Source organism: Cupressus sempervirens, chromosome 7 (assembly GCF_028749045.1).
Source record: "Cupressus sempervirens isolate cs-2001-9-10 chromosome 7, ASM2874904v1, whole genome shotgun sequence".
NCBI lineage: Eukaryota > Viridiplantae > Streptophyta > Pinopsida > Cupressales > Cupressaceae > Cupressus > Cupressus sempervirens.
The window spans coordinates 642,243,136-642,265,105 of record NC_143124.1 but is presented as its reverse complement, the minus strand read 5'-3'; the positions used below and the strand labels follow the sequence as shown (position 1 = coordinate 642,265,105).

Here is a 21,970-nt window from a genome sequence, read left to right as displayed (position 1 = left end):
ATATTGTAAAATCTATGTAGTATTGGAAACCTATCCATTCTGAATTTGGACATCCAAATCAAGTACACACTTGCAGTGATGTCATGGCATCTGTGAGTCTTTTTGGGTCTGGATATGCATAGATTAGCATTTTACTAAGAAATTATACTGCAGTTGAGTCATTTACAATGAGACATTTGCTCAGGTATAATCAAGTACTGTATCTTGAATCTTGATAACTTCAAATATGAATGATTCTAATGTTAGCCCTTGTTCATAATATATTACTAGTAGGCTCTCATACATGGAACTAAAAATTTGCACTTACAGCATTCATGGTGCTGTGGTAACTATATTTAGCATGTCTCCAACGGAAATGCCGAGGACAGATAACTGCTTTTTCAATCAAAGAGGCAGCTATGTTAGATTTGCATGCTTTTCCTTGAATGTTAGATTAATTTTTCTACTACTGCATATTTTATACATCCAGTTCTGCCATGAAGGCTATGTGTTAGTAATCATGGATGGTTCAATCCTCTCTATCTCTGCTTGAGTTTTAAGGGACAGATGTAGAATACTGCCTAAATATGATCTTATCTGCAAAGCTAGTCATTAATTTCTGTTGCAGGTGGGAATTATTGCTATCAACACAATGGCTTGTGAAAACCTGGTTTGGGATGACAAAGTCTTGCTCACCAGCTTATTACCTGGAAGTGCACTCACCCAAGGTGGGTGGAAACTTAGAAACCTTTAGGTTCGAGTATGATTACAAGTAATACTGTATGCTCTTCTTGACTATTCTGTCACGTATCGAAGCAACTGCAACTATGCGTTTGCTTATTGGAGAAACGTCCATTGTGAGGCTGATGAATAGAGATTATATTAGGTGGTTCTTTCATCAACATGGACATTGGATATGATGTAGGAAGATAGGGGAATTGAAGACAACATGTGGACTAAACTCAACTTCAACCATCCAACACTCCCGCTCAGAGATGCACACGGAAGCTACACATAGATTAATGAAACCATAGAAAACACAAGGCCAGATGCAACATATTTTGCAAGTGTAATTATTTCACTTCATATATAAAGAAACAACAACATGTTCGGCTGTGAGGTCTTCCAGGTTGCGACCTTATACAAAATAAGAAATATACAATCTCAGAGCCTTAGCTTTCATATTCTGTCTTCTTTTCTCTAAGAATACTACTTTCCTACATCTAATCAAGCTTCTTTTATAGCCAGCTAAGCCACAAGTCGGCTAGTCAAGCATTTAATTACATTATAAGTCCATACTAGAAGAGTAAACCAAATTTCGCGCAAGCGACAATATGAGACGATGCACACTTGGAGGTAGGTCCACATGTATGTTAGGAGTCAGCTCCCAACTGGGCAAGATGCCACATAATCAACAGAAAACACACCAATCGGAACAACATACTATGCAAGATGAAAACAACAGGAAAACAGGATCGAACGGCACAAAACTCAAGAAATATAGAACATAAGAATTCGTGTGCTTGGGACAAGGATCTAGGATAGGTCCTTGACATGATGACAACTGCGCATAACATGAAAACAAAAGCAACAACGGCTACTTCGCGAACAATTGACTGGTACAAAAAACAAGAAATATTTTATGGTTGATGCAAGATTGCTCAAAGACCCATGATGCTCCTGCATCAAGATTTAATTGCAAATCAACATGACAATGAGAGAGGCTACCATAAACATTGATGCCTAGAAGTAAACAACATATTTAGCATGAGATACGAAAAATAAAATGATACTGTGGTCATACAATTGTTTGGAATACTTCCATCAAAATAACATTGAATTTGCTCTTATTCTGGAGCATTATTATACATCCTCTATTGAGGTCTAGGACAATGTCATAAAATATTATACGTACTTTCCCTAGCCTCAAAGGAGGTTAAAGATACACTTCTATCAACCTCAAAAGGTTGCTGCCTTTTCTATCAAACTAATTAGCAAAAATCATTGTTAAATATTCTATATGCTTTCAATCAGTTACAACAGCTAGTCAGAGTTATGACTTTCCTTTAGAGAGCCATATTGATGGGCAAACCCCAGTTTATTTTTTTTCAAATCGAAAAACACTTTTGACATCCTTGTTGCAAGTTTCATGTTGGTGCTTGAGTTTGATGAAGGAAAAACTGTGAACAAATTCCTGACCAATTATATTCCCGCCCCCCAAAAAAATGATTATCTGCATTTTTTGAAAATTATATTTTGTTACATTTAAAAATGAAAATATTTAAATTTACATTAATTTAAAAATATGGAAGTTAAAATAAATATATTAAGTATCAATAAAAACTATAAATATTTGAAATTGAAAAATGAGAACCTAAACTAACACAAGTTTATATATTTCATTATTTTTGTGGTATGTTTATCTCCTTACACTTTGTTGCGATTAATCATCCTACTGTTGTCCATATCAGCCTGGCGAATCACAAGCCAATTATATACAGCAGTCTTTCCTTCCTCTAATAAACCAAGTGGATACATGACAGACTCCAGATTTTCAGCAATTATCAGGCCACTGCATTCCTATCCACCTTGAGTTCTAGCTTCTGCAATTACTCCATCATTTCTTGGTAGCTTATAAGGTAGGCCATTTCATCAAAGGTTAACAAAACTCTCCTCAGCTTGTCTCTCTCTACTACTAAATTAGTAGTCTTGCCAGATTCCTCTGTTATGTATTAGTTGATGAAACAACCACATGAGTTGATAATTGCTATAGAGTTTGTGCACTATAGCAGGGACAATTGAGTTCACCCCTGATTCTGTGCTTATCAGAGACCAACATAGTATAGATCATTGCTGTGGTAGAGTTGGTCTTGCATCACAACTTTATTAGTTCTCTCATTTTGCTCCCATTGAGCATTTAGTTCCATTGACTGCTTCTATCTCTCTTGCAGAGAGTGGATCAGGTAGCTGAGGAGAGGTTTGGTCACTTTAACCACTCTGTACTTAAGTCATACATAGTTGTTCATGAGCCTTGTTTTGATCCTCCTCCACCTCTTGCTTGTTTTGGGCCTTGTTTAACTGGATATTTGATCACTTCCAGTTTCAGCAGAGTGGGAAGAGTACTTGCTAGATATTGCAGCATTGTTTGATTCATCGCATACTCAAGATATTGGGGACATGATTTATTATATTCCATTCCTCCTTGATGGCAGTTTGAGCATTCCTATCATCCCATCTTCTGTGCTTCAGAGGTTGTTCATTGGACATCTACATAGTTTTTTGGATCTGTTTTAGTTGATATGGCATCTACAGATTCAGACAGTTGGGCAGTCTTCAGTTGCTTACATCATGTGCATTTCCTTGTGATTACATGCAGTTGCTCCAGCCTTGACCATTGGATTTTCATCAGCATTCATACTTGGGCCTTCATTTTCGACATCGGATCTTCTCTTTATTTGGGTGTGTGTGTGTGGGGGGGTGGGTGGGGACGGACAAATTCAGTACTTGGGGGGACACTTTGAGTCCACCTTAATTTTTTCTCTTTGCTTTCCATTGCATCTCTTGCCTTTGGAGAGGATTTTTCTCCCATGTGGGTTTTCTCTTGTTCTTGACCTCAATTGTATGAGTTGCATTGGTTTACATTGGTTTGTATATGAGTACCTAATTAGGCCTTCATTGCTGAGACTCATTCATGCCAGCTTTTTGCATTTATGATCAACTTTTTTGTCTCCATAAGTTTGACTTAGGGGTGGTGTTAGAGTATGCATATTGGTTAAAAAAATGAATTGTGCATATGCTCAAGAATATTCTGATGCATAAATGAGCACATGTTTGCACATTCATGCTCTGGCGTAACTACAGTTAGGTTATTTTAGTCTAGTTGGGCTCCAGTTTGCACTCTGTGCATATCATGCACTTTTAGTTTGCATACCTAACTTTAGTTTTAGTTAGCTTTTGGATATATTTAGTACTGATTTCTACAATGCAGTCAGTCATTTATTGTGCAATCAATATAGAATGCTGGGGTGCTTATAGGGCATATTTTCTTTGCTTGATCTCTTGTGTGATAGCTGTTTTGCTTGCAGATGATTCTTGGCTCCTGTGGGTGTTTCATCAATTCACGCATGTTAAAAGCTTTCCTTTTTCAGCATCAGTGTTAATGGTTTATTCATTGAAGAAATCTATAAATCTCTTGGGAAAAAAATGGCATATTAGTGAGCATAGCTTTTTAATCCAACATTATCTGTAGAGGCATCTTAAAAGAAAATTTCAGCATTTTTGGATTTAGTTAGTAATATTTGGGAAATCTTAAACATTATGGTTTGATCGCTAAGTCTTTTGTCATAGGTGGTCAGTACCATGTTTGCTGCATGCTATAACTGGCTTGAGAGTTCCGGAAGACTTAGCCCAAAACTGCTTCCAAACTACTGCTTTGATATCAAAGTCTGGAAGGCTGTTAAGATTTGTTAACATCTTGTCAATCTCAACAGGGATGTGATTTTGATACTCAATGCTTCATGCATACGCAACATACTCAATTTCATGGAATTTTTGGAGCAAGGAGGATGAATTACTCCAACGGATATTACAATTATGGTTTAAGTTGTGGTTTCTTTGGAATTGAATCTTGCAGTTATGGAATTGCAACTCATGCTTAATGAATTAGTCTTTCTAATCATTTTCTTTACTTTTGGAAATTGATGTCTTGGAGCTCATTGACTCCAGTGAAATAACTTTCTAGGAAAACTTTATGGAATTGCAACTCACCCGTGGCCTGTTTGGTTGCTGGAATGGGAATAGAAAATTAGGAATATGTTTTGAATTCTCTGTTTGATGGGCCAGATCGGAATAGAGAATAGGAATACTGCTACGCCCTTAATGTTGGTGTATATAGGGTTATGAATAGTCAACTTGTGGCTATCTTAATCCTTAATTAAGTCATGTTATCATTATTATATTATTATTTAGGTGGGTAGGTCAGCCTAGGTGTTATGTAGGGTTGTGTCTATTCAACCTAAGCATAATTAAGTATGTATAGGAGGTTGTGAGTCTTATTTCAATATCATATTGTGAAGTGTGTTCTCATTGGAGATATTTGGAGGTTGCCCCCTCGAAGTGGTCTATTACTCTTAGTTATTATCAACTATTTATATGATATTTCATATTATTTTTTCTATTGTGCAAGTTATTTCATTACAAATGGTATCAGAACATGATCTTGGCACCATAGAGCCAAGATTTTTTCTCAACATTGGGGCGATTATGGGAAGAGCATAACTTTCAGATTGAAGTGATTTTTTCAAAGATTTTTGAAGGGTTTTTGAAGACCATTTAAAATAAGCTATAGTCCAAATTTTAGAGGAATTGGAGCAAATTTGAGAAAATTATTGCAAAATTACTATTTCTACACAATTTATTGAGATCTTCATATCTTTCACATCCTGCTGAATTGGAGTATAACTTGTATTGGGTTTTTGAATACATAGTAGAGGAGCCTAAATTTCAAGGCTTGGAGAAATTGAAAAAAAGAAAAAGTAAGATATTGCAAAATTAGGAAAATTCTCTCTCAAGGCTGCAAATTTGCTAATTTTTTTTGGGATTTTTTTCTAAGTAAGGGTATCTTGGCCCTAGTAAGTTACAGTAAAAAAATAAAAAAGAAATTAGAGAATTTACATTTCATTTGTGTGATTTATTTCAAAAATATTAGTTTCCAGCATGATGGGGTCTTCAACAAGAGGCAAAAAGAATACTACCACACTGGTGAAATCCTCTGATCAAGATTGGGAAGCAACAGAGGATAGTAATCCCAATGAGGAACTTAGTAAGTTCAAGGAAGAGGTTAAGAGGGATATGTGTGACCTACAGGTAGATATATCAGATATTCTCAATCAAATTTCAAGTGAACCAAATGAGATTGACATTGCCATTTTCCATTCTCATTCCCTAGTCTCATTCCTATTCTCATTTTCAATTATAATTTTCAATTCCTATGCTTGCAACCAAACGGGCCCTTAATGAATTAGTCTCCCTAATAGTTTGCTTTACTTTTGTAAATTGATGTCTTTGAGCTCATTGACTCCAGTAAAATAACTTTCCAGGAAAACATCAAATTTTGTATTGAAATTGAAGTATGTTTCAAGAAGTTTTTCTTTGAGCTGAAGTGATTTTTCTTGAGCTGGGACATGTTGCAGGCAATTGCTATGCTATGCATTTAGTCTTTATGTCTAGAAGAGATTTTTTTTCTTCTTTGTTAATGATGTATGTATCTAAAAGTTAAGACAATAGGACTTAGCTCGGATTTAATTTTATGACTTCTCAACAAAGAAAAAGGAAATTGTAAAAGAAAGATTCCACGGAAGGTTTCCTGTGAAGACACAGAAGGGAACTTTAGTGATGCTCCAAGAATTGAGATAAAGGTCAATTTTACAATCAGAAAGTATTTGAAAGTTAGTGACATAGCTCCATTTCAACATGTGGGAGGTTGATATATATATGTAATTGAAACTGATTTGGATTTGCAGAGTCAAAACTTCATGCAAGTGAATTGTGTGGAGAATCTTATTTGTCTTGGTTTTAGTTATCTTTCGTTGGATATGAAAGCTTGAGAATTGTTCAAGCAGGTCTGTGGCTCTTTGAGTCTTTAAAATGCCCTGGGATAAACCTTTATGATGTCTGATAGATTTTTTGTGTCATTCCTAAAACAGTTTAGAATTGCAAGATGTTCCCTGGATCAAGAATTTTGGTTTGATTATGGCTAAATACCATTTGATTGGAATTTAACGAAGCAATTTTGGAAAAGAGTTCTATTGAGTGGAAATTTTTTCCCAATGGATGTATTTTAGGACTATATAGAAAAATCACATGTATATGTTCGATGTTTGGTTTAAGCTAACAGCTAAATATGGAAGCTTATCATATCTATTTATATTTTCCTTCACATGTGTGGTCATTTGCTGCATCTCAGGTAAAGGCCTTCAGTAGATCACTGGAGTCGTTCAGGACTGCTGTTGTTGTTGGAGGAACAAATATTGCGGAGCAGGTTCAAAGAACTCATTTTCTTTAGATGTCATGCACTATAAACTTTGCATATGAAATCTTAATTACAGTTGGAAGCAAAGAGCACATGAATCTGCTTAAAATTGCATGGGAAAAATATGATAGAAAGACTTTTTTGCTGATGTTTTCTTTTCTTGCTTGTCTTTCTCTGTGTGCTTGGCTTTGTCAGAGGTCTGAGCTGAGAGCCGGAGTTCAAATTGTGGTTGCCACCCCTGGAAGATTTATTGATCATCTCCAACAGGGCAACAGTTCTCTTTCTAGGGTTTCTTTTGTTGTACTGGATGAGGCTGATAGAATGTTAGACATGGGGTTTGAGCCCCAAATCAGAGAGGTGAAAATATAGTTTTAGAATTATGTGTTGGGTCTGGTCTCATGCTGCTATTGTTAATATAAATAGCTTATTGCATTTTGTAAATATAAACAATTCTATGAACCTAATCTGATAGTTCGTATTCTAGTTTTTTGCTTCAAAACCAATTTCTTTGCAGTGTCATCTATACTTGGCTACTGCTCTTAACATATGGGCTGTTAATTTTTAATTGCTGATGAGCTTGTGTCTCCTTGTCTTCCATGTTGGAGTTGTGCTTCCGTTAAACAATATTTTTGCTTTTCTTTGTAATCTTAGAAGTACCTCTTATTGCTGTAGGTCATGCGGAACCTTCCTAAACATCATCAGACTCTATTATTTAGCGCCACAATGCCTGAAGAGATTGAAGGACTTGCTCAGGTATACATATATATATATTTATTATCATCTGTTTGTGTTTCACCTTATCCATTTGTCAACTGGCGCAGAACTTTTTTGGTTTGCAAGAATAGTCTTTGATGAATGGATGAAATACAAGATTTCGAGGGAAAGGTTAAGTTCATTTTCTGTGTGTGGCATAGTGAGATCACGATATATGTTATAATACTTCCAAGATTTTAGATACCTGATACAAATAGAGAGATGACAGAATTTATTCCAGATAATTCCTCGTCAAGTCTATGAGAACCTCAACATCAATAGACAGCTTGCAGTTTATTTCAAAAAATATGAAGTTTTGCTAAGTTGAAGAATGCCTTATTATGAAGTAATTGGTAAAATATTTGTTTGTTATTAACAGAGACCAAGAGATCATTATATACAAAAGAATGGAACGATGTTTATTTAGGAAACGATTGTAAAGAATAGAAACATTCTATTCTAGCTGAAAGAATGCTAAAAAAGCTACAACTAAGTAAAGCTAACTAAATATTAGAAACATTCTAATATTTACAATGGATTACAAGTAATTTTACCATTAACTAATAATAGACGATTATCTATTATCATAATACCCTCCCTTAATGGTTAATTTATCTACAGCACCAAGCTATCCTCTGAATCTGACAAACTTATCAAGACCAAGAGGCTTGGTGAGAATGTCTGCAGTTTGATTTGTGGTAGGAACATATTGCCAATCTATTGTCCCGTCTTCAACCAACCATCGTATATTATGACAGTGAACATCCACATGCTTGGTTCGTTCATGGAAGATTGGATTTCGTGCTAAGTTGATAACTCCTTCGTTATCAACAATCAGAGTAGTCGGTCTTGCTGGTGACATCTGCATATCCCCAAGCATCCGACGAAGCCAAACAACTTTACATCCTGCCTTAACAGTCCCTCTGTATTTGGCCTCTATGGAGGAGAGAGAAACTGTCTGCCGCTTCTTACTAGTCCATGTTATTGCACCTGATTCCAAATTGAACACATATCCAGAAGTTGACTGTTTATCATCAACAAAGCCTGTCCAATCTGAATCTGTGAACCCATTGAGTCTAGGATTAGAACTTGAAGAGTAAAGAAGTCCATACTCTGAAGTGCCCTTCACATAACGAAGCACATGCTTCTCTGCCATCAAATGATCAGCCTTAGGAGCTGTCATAAAGCGGGAGATGTAACTGACTGTGAAGTTGATGTCATGCCTAGTAGTAGAGAGGTAGATGAGGTTGCGTACTAGTTGCCTGTATGTAGTATAATCAATGGGAGGAGAATTAGACTTGACTGATAATTTGAGACCTTTTTCCATGGGTGTAGATGCAGGCTTGCAATCTTGCATACAAATTTTTTCTAATAGAGCCTTGACATATTTGGATTGAGAGATGAATATACCAGAAGACTGTTGCGAAACTTCAACACCTAGGCAATAATGCATGAGTCCAAGGTCAGTCATATCAAAAGACTGGCATAAATTCTGTTTGATTCCCTGAATTAAAGATGCCAAACTGCCAGTGATGATAAGATCATCCATATAAATAACCAGAAGGATGATGTCATTGTTAGTAGTCTTGATGTACAAATTGAGTCTGAAGAACTCCTCTTGAAGCCTTGATCACTGAGGTACTTATCAATTTTTATGTACCATGCCCGAGGGGCTTGCTTCAAGCCATAAAGAGCTTTTACCAATCTGAGAACCTGATTGTCTTTACCAACATCCTTGAAACCAGGAGGCTACGTCATGTCGACCTCTTCATGGAGATCATCGTTCAGGAAAGCACTCTTGACATCCATCTAATGGACTTTCTAGCTAAATTGTGCTGCCATGGCTAGGACTAATCTGATTGTGCTCATCTTTGCAATAAGAGCAAAGGTCTCCTCATAATCAATGCTTTGATGTTGAGAAAAGCCCTTCGCAACTAAACAAGCTTTGTACTTATCCAAAGTACCATTAGATTTGTATTTGATTTTGTAAATCCATTTGCGGCCAATTGGTTTCTTCCTTGGTGGAAGATCAAAAAGGACACTAGTGTTATTCTTTAGGAGGCTCTAGTGTTCAGATGTCATGGTCTGCTCCCACTTTGAAATTCCTTTAGCCCCGCAATATGTTTGAGGTTCAAACACACTGTGAATGTTGGCCATGAGAGCAAAGTTAACAGACTTTGTAGGTTTTCTCTTTTTTCGAGCAATTCTCCTATCAATGAGCTCATCATCACAAACATCAGCAAGTGTCTTAGCCCACCACTTAGGCCAGAGAGGAGAATGACCAACATTAGTAGCAGGAGATGCTTGGTGATCAGGTTCCTCATCAGAAGAGTCTAGATCAAACTCAGGTGAAGCATCTACAAATCGAGGTGATCCTATAGGAGAAGCTGAAGGTGTTTGTACAGGGATTACTGGTATAATTGGAGCCCTCCCATCAGGTGGACTTAATGGAAGCCTAACTCCCAAATCATGAGCCTTCATAGGCTGGTTTGCTGGATTAGGAACAGGAGAAGTAGCCATGAAAGGTCCTCTTTGCTCATCAAAGGCTACATCACGACTGTAGATGAGACGAGATGTCTCAACGTCGATCAAGTGGTGGGCTTTGTGAAGACTACTATATCCAGCAAGCATGCGCTTCTGACTCTTGGCATCTAGTTTGGTGCGTGAGGCATTAGGGATCTTAACAAAAGCAAGGGAGCCAAAAACCTTCAAGTGACTGATTCTGGGCTTGCGACCTGACCAGGCATTTTCCGGAGTTTTACCTTTGACCGCCACTATGGGTGATTAGTTCAAAAGATAAATTGCAGTGTTGACTGCTTCTGCCCAAAATTTATTTGGAACATGTTTGTGTTTGAGCATGGATCGAGCCATCTCAGTGATTGTTCTATTCCTATGTTCAATTACATTGTTTTGTAGTGGTGTGTAGGGTGTTGTTAACTAGTGCTTGATGCCATGAGTATCCAAGAAGCTACAGAAATCATTAGAACAAAATTCTTCCCCATTGTTTGATCTAAGAGTAATAATAGATTTCCTAGACTCTTTTTCAACTAAAGGTTTAAACTTCTGAAATACAAGAAGTGCATCTAATTTCTTTTTAAGGAAATACACCCACATTTTTCTGCTGAAATCATCAACAAACAATAGAAAATACTCAGACCCAATAACAAAAGGAGTGACCATAGGACTGCAAATATTGACATGAACAAGCTGAAGTACCTGAGAAGCTCGCCATGAATCACCACTTGTGAAAGGTGTATGATGTTGCTTCCTAGCCTGACATGCATCACAAATTCCAAGCTGCTGAGTTTGAATCTCTAGCAATCCAAGAACAAGTTCATCCTGAGCAAGCTGAGAGAGATAATGCACATTTAAGTGCCTATATCGCATATGCCAAAGTGTGCTAACAGAAGATCGCCGAGTAGCCATAGTTAAGTCCCGAGAATCACCAGAATTAGTGAGTTGGAGAAGACCACTATCCTCAAGACCCACTGTAACAGTACACTGAGCTGCCCGATCGGTGATGGTACACTGATGTGAACTGAAGGTGACATCCAAGTGTGGAGAATGTCACAGTAATTGACTAACTGAGAGTAGATTTAGTTCCATCCCTGGAACGTAGTACACATCAAGTAAAATGAGATTCCTCCTAGATGTTGCCTTTGCCGGCAACAGTGTACTCTTCTCCACCACCAAAAATAACAAAATCTGAATAATGCTGGTAGTCAGTAAACCAGTCTTTGCAGTGAGTGAAATGACGAGAGGCACTTGAATCAATGTACTAGGCATAAGACTTCACATGATTTGTAGGTCTTTTAGCCATGAAGGTGTAAAAGGCAAATTCCATCTGTTGAGTGTACTTTGCACTATTCGCTTTAGGTTGCGAACCTGATTGCTTAGATTGTGCAAATAAGCATTTCCGACATTCAACCTTCATGTGCCCAAACTTGTGGCAATAGTTGCATTGAATGTTCTTCTTCCAGGAGGCGTATGATGTTGGAGCAAAAGACTTCTGCTGAGACGGCTGCTGAAACTTGCCTTTATCCTTTTGAAAGGATTTAGCAGCAAAGACTTGCTCTGTGGAGGTGGAGTTGGAACTGCTACCGAATTGGTATTTCTGCCGATCTTGCTGAAGCAGAAGTGTGCAGAGATCAGTGAACTTTAGATCAACACCAGAAGACGTGATGTTGAGAGTCTCGATAAAATGCTCATAGGACTTTGGTAAACTCCAAAGAGTGATAACCACAATATTCTCTTCCTTTGTCTTGCGATCAATGGCAAGCAACAGATCACGAATTTCCTGAATCCTATTCAGCTGTGCGTGGAGTAAGGTTTGCTCATCCATGATATTAGAAAACAAAGTGTTCTTCAAGAAGAAAGCTCTACTTTTGTCAGAAGTCTCATGGAGACCTTTGAGATGTGCCCATATCTCGACAGTTATCTTGCAGGAAGGAATCTGAGAGCTAATCATCTGCTACGAATAATTTGAGAAGCATCACCGCCGCTCGATTATTCCAATCCCATGTATCCTGATCAGGGATTTCCTGAATCTTATTCAGCTATGCCTGGAGCAAGGTTTGCTCATCCATGATAATAGAAAACAAAGAGTTCTTCAAGAAGAAAGCTTTGCTTTTGTCAGAAGTCTCATGAAGACCTTTGAGATGTGCCCATATCTTGACAGTTATCTTGTCGGAAGGAATCTGAGAGCTGATCATCAGCTACGGATAATTTGAGAAGCTTCACTTCCTCTCGATTATTTAGATCCCATGTATCCTGATTAGTACCAGGGGCAGTCGGATGCTGTGTAACACCCAAAACAATTTGATCGGTATTCCGATATTCAAAAATTGCTACGATTTGTTGCTTCCAAGTGCCATAATTTCGACCATTGAATTTTGAGTTGTTCTTGAGCAGAATATTTTTCAAAGATGCCATGGCACGTTTTTCTGTGAAGGCATGTTCTTTGAGGCAAGAAAATGGAAGACCTAGAAAATTTGAAGGATGACCTAGAAGAGAGCTCGTAAAACCCATAAAGTATGATGTCAGTTTATGGATCTACTAGCAAAATTGAGGCACAAAAATTGAGGTACCTAGAAAAAATGGATGACAACCTAGTTTGAGCTCTCAAAAAACTGACTAAGAATTTGTAAATTTTTTTTGAACCCAATATAGAAAATTAGTGTTTCAAGCAAACACGGCCCTGGCTACAAGAAACCCAAAAGGAATGGCGTATTTGTAAAAAAATGTAGTGATTGGGCACAAATATGTTGCCAGCAAAAAAATCACTGGAAGATGAATGACAGTTGCCAAAAAACCCTAGCTTGAACCTAGGGATTTTGAAGAGTTTCTCAAAAAAACAGAAACCCAAGACGGGCTTTAGAGAAAAATCTCAGAAATAATTTCAAAAAATCTTAGCAATTAATTTCAAAAGAAATTATAACAGAATTTTTTTGAAGTATTGGCTCTGATACCATATTAAGAAGTAATTGGTAAAACACTTGCTTGTTATTAATAGAGACCGAGAGGTGATTATTTACAAAAGAATGGAATGATGTTTCCTTTGGAAACGATCGTAAATAATAGAAACATTCTATTCTAGCTGAAAGAAAGCTAAAAAAGCTAACTAAATATTAGAAAAATTCTAATATTTACAATAGATTACAAATAGATTATCATTAACTAATAATAGACGATTATCTATATTGTAATATGCCTTGTTAATTTAATAAGGCTTTGAATATCTTCCTTTTTTTAGGAATAAATTCGTAGAACCTCATTGTCACATATCTTCCTTTTTTTAGGAATAAATTCGTAGAACCTCATTGTCACATATCCAAACAAAAGTATCCATCTTAAAAAAAGTTGAATAATATATCTTGACGAAAAACATGTCATCTTCTAAATCATAACTTTCCAAATGGATGCATTGTTATACAACCCTTTTTCTAACAATTCAAGCTGCTGTGTTTGAGAGGGAAAAACATGGAAGTTCTCCTTATGATATCATGAAGAAAGATGTAAACAAAGTGCGTGAAAATATTCTTGAAACGGTGAATAGTTTGAGGGAAAAAGAGTGAAGCAATGTGTTTCCCCACTTTTCATTCTCTGACCGATTAGCAAAAGTGAATACTCGTGTTTTAATGAGAGGAGTGAATTCTTGGTTGTGATTGAGTCTAGGTCTAATGCCCTCTTAGGTTGGACGAGTCTCCATTGGATTTTCCCTTTTCTCCCTCTCCTCATTCATAGCGGGGTGGTTCTTCATTTTGTCAAAGTGATATTACGAGTAGGTTAGCGCCTATTCCAATGGAGATTCATGTTACTCATTCAATGATCAATTACAAGTTATATCCGCTTATGGCCTACCACTATTTCAAAAAATAGAAGCTTGTGGAAAATAAAAAATCGTCTTCTCCTTGGCGGGTTTTCAACCCATGAAGATGATTTCCCGTACAAGACACTAAAAATGATGCAGACAAATCAAAAACACAAAAATAACAAGGCATCCTGTGGCTGATCCATGCTCACTTTGCGATTATGACTTCAGAAAATGTTTAAGATTTGTCATGGCTCTCATAATCGTCCCTAGCGGAAAACTCAGAACTAACTTCTCCTTGGTGGGTTTTCAACCTATGAAGTTGGATTTCTGAAAAGGTCGTTTAGAATGAAAAGGAACTATAAGTGGTCTCCTACAAGGTCGTCGCACCTTAGACTTTTCCGATTCCAAGAAGGGCAATGGTCTAAAGTTCAATTAAGAAAGGAAACGTTGGCGGAGAAACATAAATTGTCATCTCGTCGGCAGGTTTTCAACCCATGTAGACAATTTCTCGAATTCCAAAGAAAATCAAGCCGATGATCAGGTTAGATTTGCAATTTGTGCATAAAACATCTCAGAATGATAATAGAAAGAATCTAACCATTACGGAAAAGAGTTAATGATTAGAATCCAACTTAGCGAACATTTTCCCATGGAAAACGGGAAAGTAAGTTATGGGGAGATAGAAAGTTATCGTTGAACCAATGGAATAGTGAAAAGACCCTTAAATGCCTGTTAAACCCTCACATTCACTATTTCAATTCATTCGTGTGGCACGAACTTTGAAGAGCAATAGATGAATTGAGGCTCTCATACATATGGAAACATAAACAGTTGAACAAACTACCTCTCTTTCTTTGAATTGCTATTCTGTTAATGTGCATAACTTTTTCAAAAAAGACGGTATCTGTTGCATTAGCCATTCCTTTCACTTTCTTAATTCAAATCTCACTCTCAAAACCATGGCAACCAGATTTGTGGGTTTTGATGGGTTGAACGAAATCAAATCCCAATTGCAAAATTTCATAGATACCTCTCTTCGTTTCTACTACATGGAGGATTTTCACAAGAGTGAAGTCTGAGTGGATTCATCCCATCACTGAGAAGCTTTGAGGATGTGGGTTGGTTGAGGCAGCTGGTTTTTCGGTTGCAGTTCAGGCCTCGGAGTTAATCTATGAATGTATACATCATTACAACCTAGAGACAAGGCAGATTGTACTACCGGATAACACAGTGTTGATTTCAATCGACAGACAAACTGTGGTGAATTGTCTTCGAGTACTGGAACGGAAGGAATTCTCAGACTTGACCTTTGGAGGAGCTGTTTCCGAGTTCTCCACAAAGAAGATGATCTGGAGGAAAGAAATCATGTAAACATGGTTCCAGAAACCACAGAGTGCCAAGAGTAAGGTTCCTAAGACCTTGTTTGGGACCAACCTCAAACCAGAGATTATTGATATCCTGGTTCTCCTACATAGGTTGAAAGGTGAGGTAGAAGCTTTAAATTTCATTGAGCAGTATTTCTTTTTTAGTGCAAGTCATCTGCTTTGACACCCAATATATTGATTGGGCCCATGAGGCAAGCAAAATTCTGTCCAATGCTCTCCATGCTGCAAAATTTTACAATATGTTCTATATGCCCTCTTTCCTCATCTATATGTTGGCCTCATTACAACTATGGCCAGGCCTCCCAAGAGTGGAAATTTTTTCTGATGATGTGAAATCTTATGAGTTTTACCCATGTTCACAATTGGAAAATAGCAATGCAGAGTATGTAAAAGTTAATGATGCATTCACTATGAGGATTTGCAGGAAGCTACAGGGATGCCAAGAAAGGAGATTCAGTCCTAAAGCCATGGCAGCCATCAACCAATTTGGGAGTTATTTCATCCAATTCTCCTCTTCTTATTTGCGTCTTGCAACTTTTGATGGTTTCCCCTTGAAGCTACCAAGATATCCCAGTGACATGATTGTGCTGATCGAGATCGTGCGACAGGCCATTCAAGTGAACGTGTTGAGTGGGAGCTTGAAGAAGAAAGGGTACGAATTCCCCATGAAGGTGGGAGCTTTCAGCTGTGACACTCGCTTTGATGCCAAGAACATGTTGAGGGTGTTTGAAATGAAGTATAAATTGGACATGTATGAAGCCCTAAGGCCCATGTTCGACCCGAATGGGTACGTAAGGGATGTTTTGCAAATTGGAAGTGTAGTCAAGCACATTACCACCATTGAGGATTACTGGGTCGATTGCAAGAATGAGTTTGAGAGCCGTGATTGAGCCTTTGCCAGACTAACGGTCGATCAGTTGAAAATGTACAAAGTCAATATTGATGTAGAAGGAGTAGAGGATGATGGCCAAAACATGTATAGCAATACTTACCTGACCAAGCTAAGAGGCACTCCAATAAGCTCAGAACCTTATGAAGATTCCGGGGAAGAGCTAGATATAATGATGGCTCGAATCTACAAAAGGACTGGAAAATGGGTCGAATGGACCATAGCTAGAAGGAGTCGGAGCAAAAACACAACTGCTCAAGCTTCCCCAAAAGTTGCAGCGGCTTCCTCCTCCCAGGGTGGCACATCATGTGCAACCTCGACCATTACCCAAGGGCCAACACAACCATTGATGGAGGTGATCAACTTCCCAACAAAAGCATTTCCCTAGCTAGAATTTGCCAGGATGGCTCTCTGCCAGTGATTGGAACCCTTGTAGAGGCCAAGAAGAAGGTGGAGGAACTAAAAGATGGTGCAGTCACTCTTGCTCTCTCACCCCATAGCAGTCCAATCCCATCTGTAAGTGCTGCACTACTCCTTCCCAGTAGCCCCCAAGTGCAAGTGGTGGATCTTGGAGATGGTGGAAGCAGTAAGAGTGAGTCTACTAAGTTCGATGAGTCAACAAAGAAAACTGCAGAGGCAGAGAAAGGCCCTGAATCTTCAAAGCTCATCTCACAGGCCCCGAAGAATCCTTTCTCTTCGATCACGAAAATACTCACCCCGGTCAAAAGAAAGATGATTAGTATAGACACACTTGGGACTACGTCCAAGGTGATCGGCACAAATTCATGGCTGGAGGACACCTTGGATAGAAAAAGAAAGAGAAGAGAGGAAGGAGCTCCTAACAAAGAGACTTCATCTCTGGCTATTCGCTTTGGATCAACACTGAGCAAAGTCAAAAAGCAGAAGACCTTGTCCATCCTTGGACAATATCCTGACATAGGGCATCTGATGATGGAAATTGCCAAACCCACTAAAGAAGGAAGAATCGAAGATATGTTTGTGGATGATTTTGCCCTACATTCTGTGGATCTCGGGGAAGTTAGACATGACACCAACGTTGGCTTATGGAAGTCAACAAATGATGTAATAGAGGGACAACTTGAAAGCCTTAAATTATCAAAAGTCGGAACGAAGGCGGAAATCCATGAACTTAATGGCTTTATCAGGCAGTTAGTCACCCCATTGGCAAGCATCTCCAGAATGTCAATCACTACTGATCCTGCTGCTATTGATGTCCAAGCACTCATCTCTCAGCTCCAAGAAGATAAACATTTCGGGCAAATCGGTAGAGAGTGGAGCGGGAAACTCAAGTTAGAAGGACTTGCCATTATAGAACAAATCGGTAATGTAATACTGAGGCTCGAAACAGAAAAGAACAACATTTCAGCAAATCGAGCTACCCTGGCAGCGAAGAAAGTTAAGAGTGAAGATTGTGTTTCTTTACTGAAGATGATTATCCATATGAAGGCCAAGGAGGGTGTGGAAGCAAAGATTCTGCCTAAGGGAGATGAGCCTTTATTTGAGTGGCTTCAGAGCATGCAATTCAAGTCTGAGATGATCCAGGCGGCAGAGGAAGGACTTAAAGAAATAGAAGCCAAAGTGAAAAAGGATCAAGACAGAGACTATGAACTCTTAAGAGGTCTACATACAGATTCCTAGACTAGTGGACAAGGAAAAGGGATCATTGGAGTGGCCGTCATGCAAAAGAACTTCTCCAGTTATATAGATGGCTTGATGGGAATATCTTCCGACCAGCGGAACAAAGTTTTCGAGCTCCAAAAACTTGGTGGGTGTGTACATGTGGCTATGGAGGAGATACAAGAGTGGTTAAATGCCGTCAAAGATTTAGCCAGAGAGCATTCCAAATGGCTTTTGAGATACACTAATGTACATGTTCATAGACATGAAGAATTGATTCCAATCATTGTCGCCACCAAAGCCTATAAGGCAAAGTCAAAAAAGGGAAAGAAGGCGAAGTGATTCATATCTCGCCCCTTTCGTTTTTTGATGTAATGATTGTAATGGACAAATGGGCTCCTTGCCATTTGTCAATTTTGAGGAGATGAACCGATTTGAGTTCCTTTTTCTAACGGTCATATCGGAATCCTATATGTTGCAAAGACAATTGAATGGTATTTTCTGTCGATTATTTCCTGTTCCATTCTGTTTTATGTTTTCTCTTTCGTCTGAATATAATCAAGGAATGAACAGAGTTTTATTCCCTTGTTTCAAAACAGCAAACTGAAGATAATAGTATTGTTATCACAGGTTCAAGAGAAATCCCCTTTGTGTTTTCTTTCAAGTCAGTCTTTCAATCTCTGTAGTTAGTTTCATGCTAATATCAGTTTAGTTTTGGTTAGCATGCATTGCGGAATCGTTAAGCCTTATGGGTTCATAAGATGTGTGAATTCATAGACTTAACTAATCTTAAGATACAAACTCTTGCCTAAGTTAGTTCCTGTTTAGGCCTAGCTTGGTTTACCTTTCCCGTTCTCGAGTTAAGAACACAGCCAATTTTAGATTTAGAAGCAAACATAATTCATTGCAAATCACTGTGCAATAGGGAGCTGTACCTAAGAATTCAGAGGGAAGTTAGTCACTTCAAAACAACTTTCCAACTGTTCTAACCAGATGTTCACAAATTTGGGCGTTTAAGAGTTAAATCGAAAGGACAACCTGTTTACCAACACAATGTAATTTAAAACATAAGAAGTAGCAAAAATGTTTATTACTGGTAGTTATATCCGAAAATGCATATGATAGTGGCATATGGAACAGGTAATAATGGTCTGGAATGAAAGAAACAAAATAATAAGGTGGAGAATATTATAGAGAATGGGAACAATGTCAAGAAAACACTTGTCTTTATGGGGGAAGATTTGTTTCTTTCTAATTTTTTTTGCTTTCAACTATTTATTAAATAGACTCTTCCAAGTTTTGTTGATTCTATTTCCATGCCATAATAAATTTGAAGGGCCTACTTAAAATATTTTAAGAATCATAGGTACAAGTTATCAAATTAAAATTTATGCTGATCTTGTATTTAACTTTTGTTTTTGAAGTTTTTCAAAAAGAAGATTGTCTCACAACAAGACAAATTTTTTGGTCGCTGAATTGAAATTCTATTGAACAGTAGGTATGATTTCCAAGGACAAAGGCTAGCAATAATCTTGCAAAACACAAGTCATTGAATTGTTAGGTCTAACTCATAATAACTATATTTGATATTAGAATAGTATAAACAGGTCATTACAATCAAGTCAGCTGAGCAATTTCAGCATATCTGCTCAAAGATATAACTTGTACAGCAATTGCAAAACAGACTAAAGATTTCCAAGTATAACCAGAGAATACACCCCCATGATAACAAAACAGGGGTCAAATAGGGCAAAACAAAAGCATGAGATGTGACTGAGCATTATACTGACTACTGAGTATTAGTTACATCTCACTGTTTTTAAAAAAAAAAGCATTATATAAGCAGTATCCATCAAACAGCCCAGCCATCATTGGCATTAAAGGACTCAAGAACATCTGTAGAAAAAAGTTCAACATTCCAGCCAGCTAGCAGATAGTCATGTTGACTTGGGGCATTATCTTTTCCAGGTGTAAACTTTGCAGCCATGTTTTCAGAATCAGCAGTCTGGTGATGATAACAACAAGCACTTCAAATAGATAACAGTGAACACAAATTGTCTAAAGACTAATACAGACAACAGTGAACACAAATTGTCTAAAGACTAATACATACAACAGTAATAGACTAATAGTCTAATACCTATAGATAACGACAAGTACTTCAAATAGTCTAATAGATAACACTGAACACTAATTAGCAGAGAATTGAATGATCATAATTATTCAATTCTCTGCTAATTAGTGTTCACTGTTATCATAAATTAATTAGTGTTCACTGTAACATGATTATAATAAAAAAAAAAATAAAAAAAATAACAAAACATTAAAATAGTAAATACCTGTAGTAGTGTAGAGGCTGACTGTAGAGGCTCACGACTTAGTGAATGAAGACGGTGGTTCCATTTGTAACAACTGGTTTTCCCGGGTCTAATTTTAACATCTATCATAAGCATAGAATACAGTTTTAACTTCAACTTCATAAGAAGGCAGTTACATCATTCGTGTTCATGTGAAGAAGATTACCGTTAAAGTCAGTTAAACAAAATTTCTTAACTAAATACTTGAAATACCTGTTAATGAAATTACTTCAGAAATTGAGATCACATACCTCGGAAAAGCTGAGACTGAAATTCTTCGAAGTATGCTTCTGCAACCACCCAGGTTAGTCCACAAATATACTATAACAATTTCTCAAATCAACTGCTAACTCAAAAATCATTTGATGAATACCACTAAATACCAATATAACTTAAATTAGGGCATCGCATAACATCTTACCAATTAGGGCATCAATTACCATCGGTTTATTTAGGGTTTTTGATATTGCTTTACCACTTAGGGCTTCTGCGACCACGGATTCAATTTAGGGCTTCCGCGACAATGGATTTATCTAGGGTTTCTACGACGATGGATTCAATTTAGGGCTTCTGCAACCACATATTCAACTAGGGTTTCCGATACCACGAATTCAGTTAGGGCTTCCAATACCACCATATCAATGAAGGTTCCAGCTGTCGCGCAATCAATTAGGGCTTCGGATTTCTTTTCCTTCCGATTGTTTATCTGTGACAATTTCTCAAAATTAGATAATTACTTATATTTAATATTCATTTATATGAAGTAAAATGATGATAACAATGAAATACCTCAATTTAATCTTACCTTCTCATAAACAAAAATGATAATACCTATTTCCGATAGATAATTGATTTCATGGCTTATCTCTGTTTGATGCATATCTGATATCTTGAGAGAGGTGAAACATTCCCAGGGGCTTTACCACCCAACCTCGGACCACAACTTGTCCCCACACGATCTCTAACAAGAAAGGCCCTCCCTACCCAGAATCGATAGGGTACATCTTACCATCCACTGGACATCATGGTATACAACACGCCATACGACTTGGAGGTAGGAGATCACAATAGCAAGAATGTGCATGAGCTATTAATTCATATTTAAATGATAACATTGAAATGTTATAACTAATTACTGTTTCATGTTGTTGTAGTTTTCCTTTCTTTCACCTCGTCATCCATTTTCTTAGCTACATAGTTGGGTGAGTCCCAGGTGTTTGGAATTCTCATACAACTGGTTCTGCCAATTTTTACATGCTACCAGCATTTCACTAACTGTGATTACATAATTATGTTCTTTAAAGATCTCAATGTGAATATCTTAATTAATTAATTCCACCAATTCATCATAACGCCTGGTGAATTTCATCGTGTTTGGGTTTATTGATAATATTTTCATCTTTGTATGGCATGAATGAATTTATAACTTCCTAAGCTAAATATAATTGCTCGCAGCTTACATTGCACTTCAATCTCTTATATGAATAACTGGTACGCTTTTATGAATTAAGAATCATCTACGATATAAGAACAATTTCCAATAACTAGAAATCAAATACTGTTCACCATATTTCAGTCTGTGTTTATATTAGTTCCATTACATTGGATTTTTCATGATTTCTTATT

The 21,970-nt window shown here is 37.4% G+C and overlaps 1 protein-coding gene across 1 annotated transcript in view; it reads left to right on the top strand.

The window, feature by feature from the left end:
- LOC149548317 (DEAD-box ATP-dependent RNA helicase 20-like) overlaps window positions 1-21,970 on the top strand; it is a 79,355-nt gene that overhangs the window by 34,948 nt on the left and 22,437 nt on the right. Inside the window, exons 5-7 of the mRNA XM_089792403.1 lie at window positions 6,944-7,018; window positions 7,205-7,366; window positions 7,682-7,762. Coding sequence (XP_089648529.1) covers window positions 6,944-7,018; window positions 7,205-7,366; window positions 7,682-7,762 — 318 coding nt within the window. The remainder of the gene's footprint in view (window positions 1-6,943; window positions 7,019-7,204; window positions 7,367-7,681; window positions 7,763-21,970) is intronic.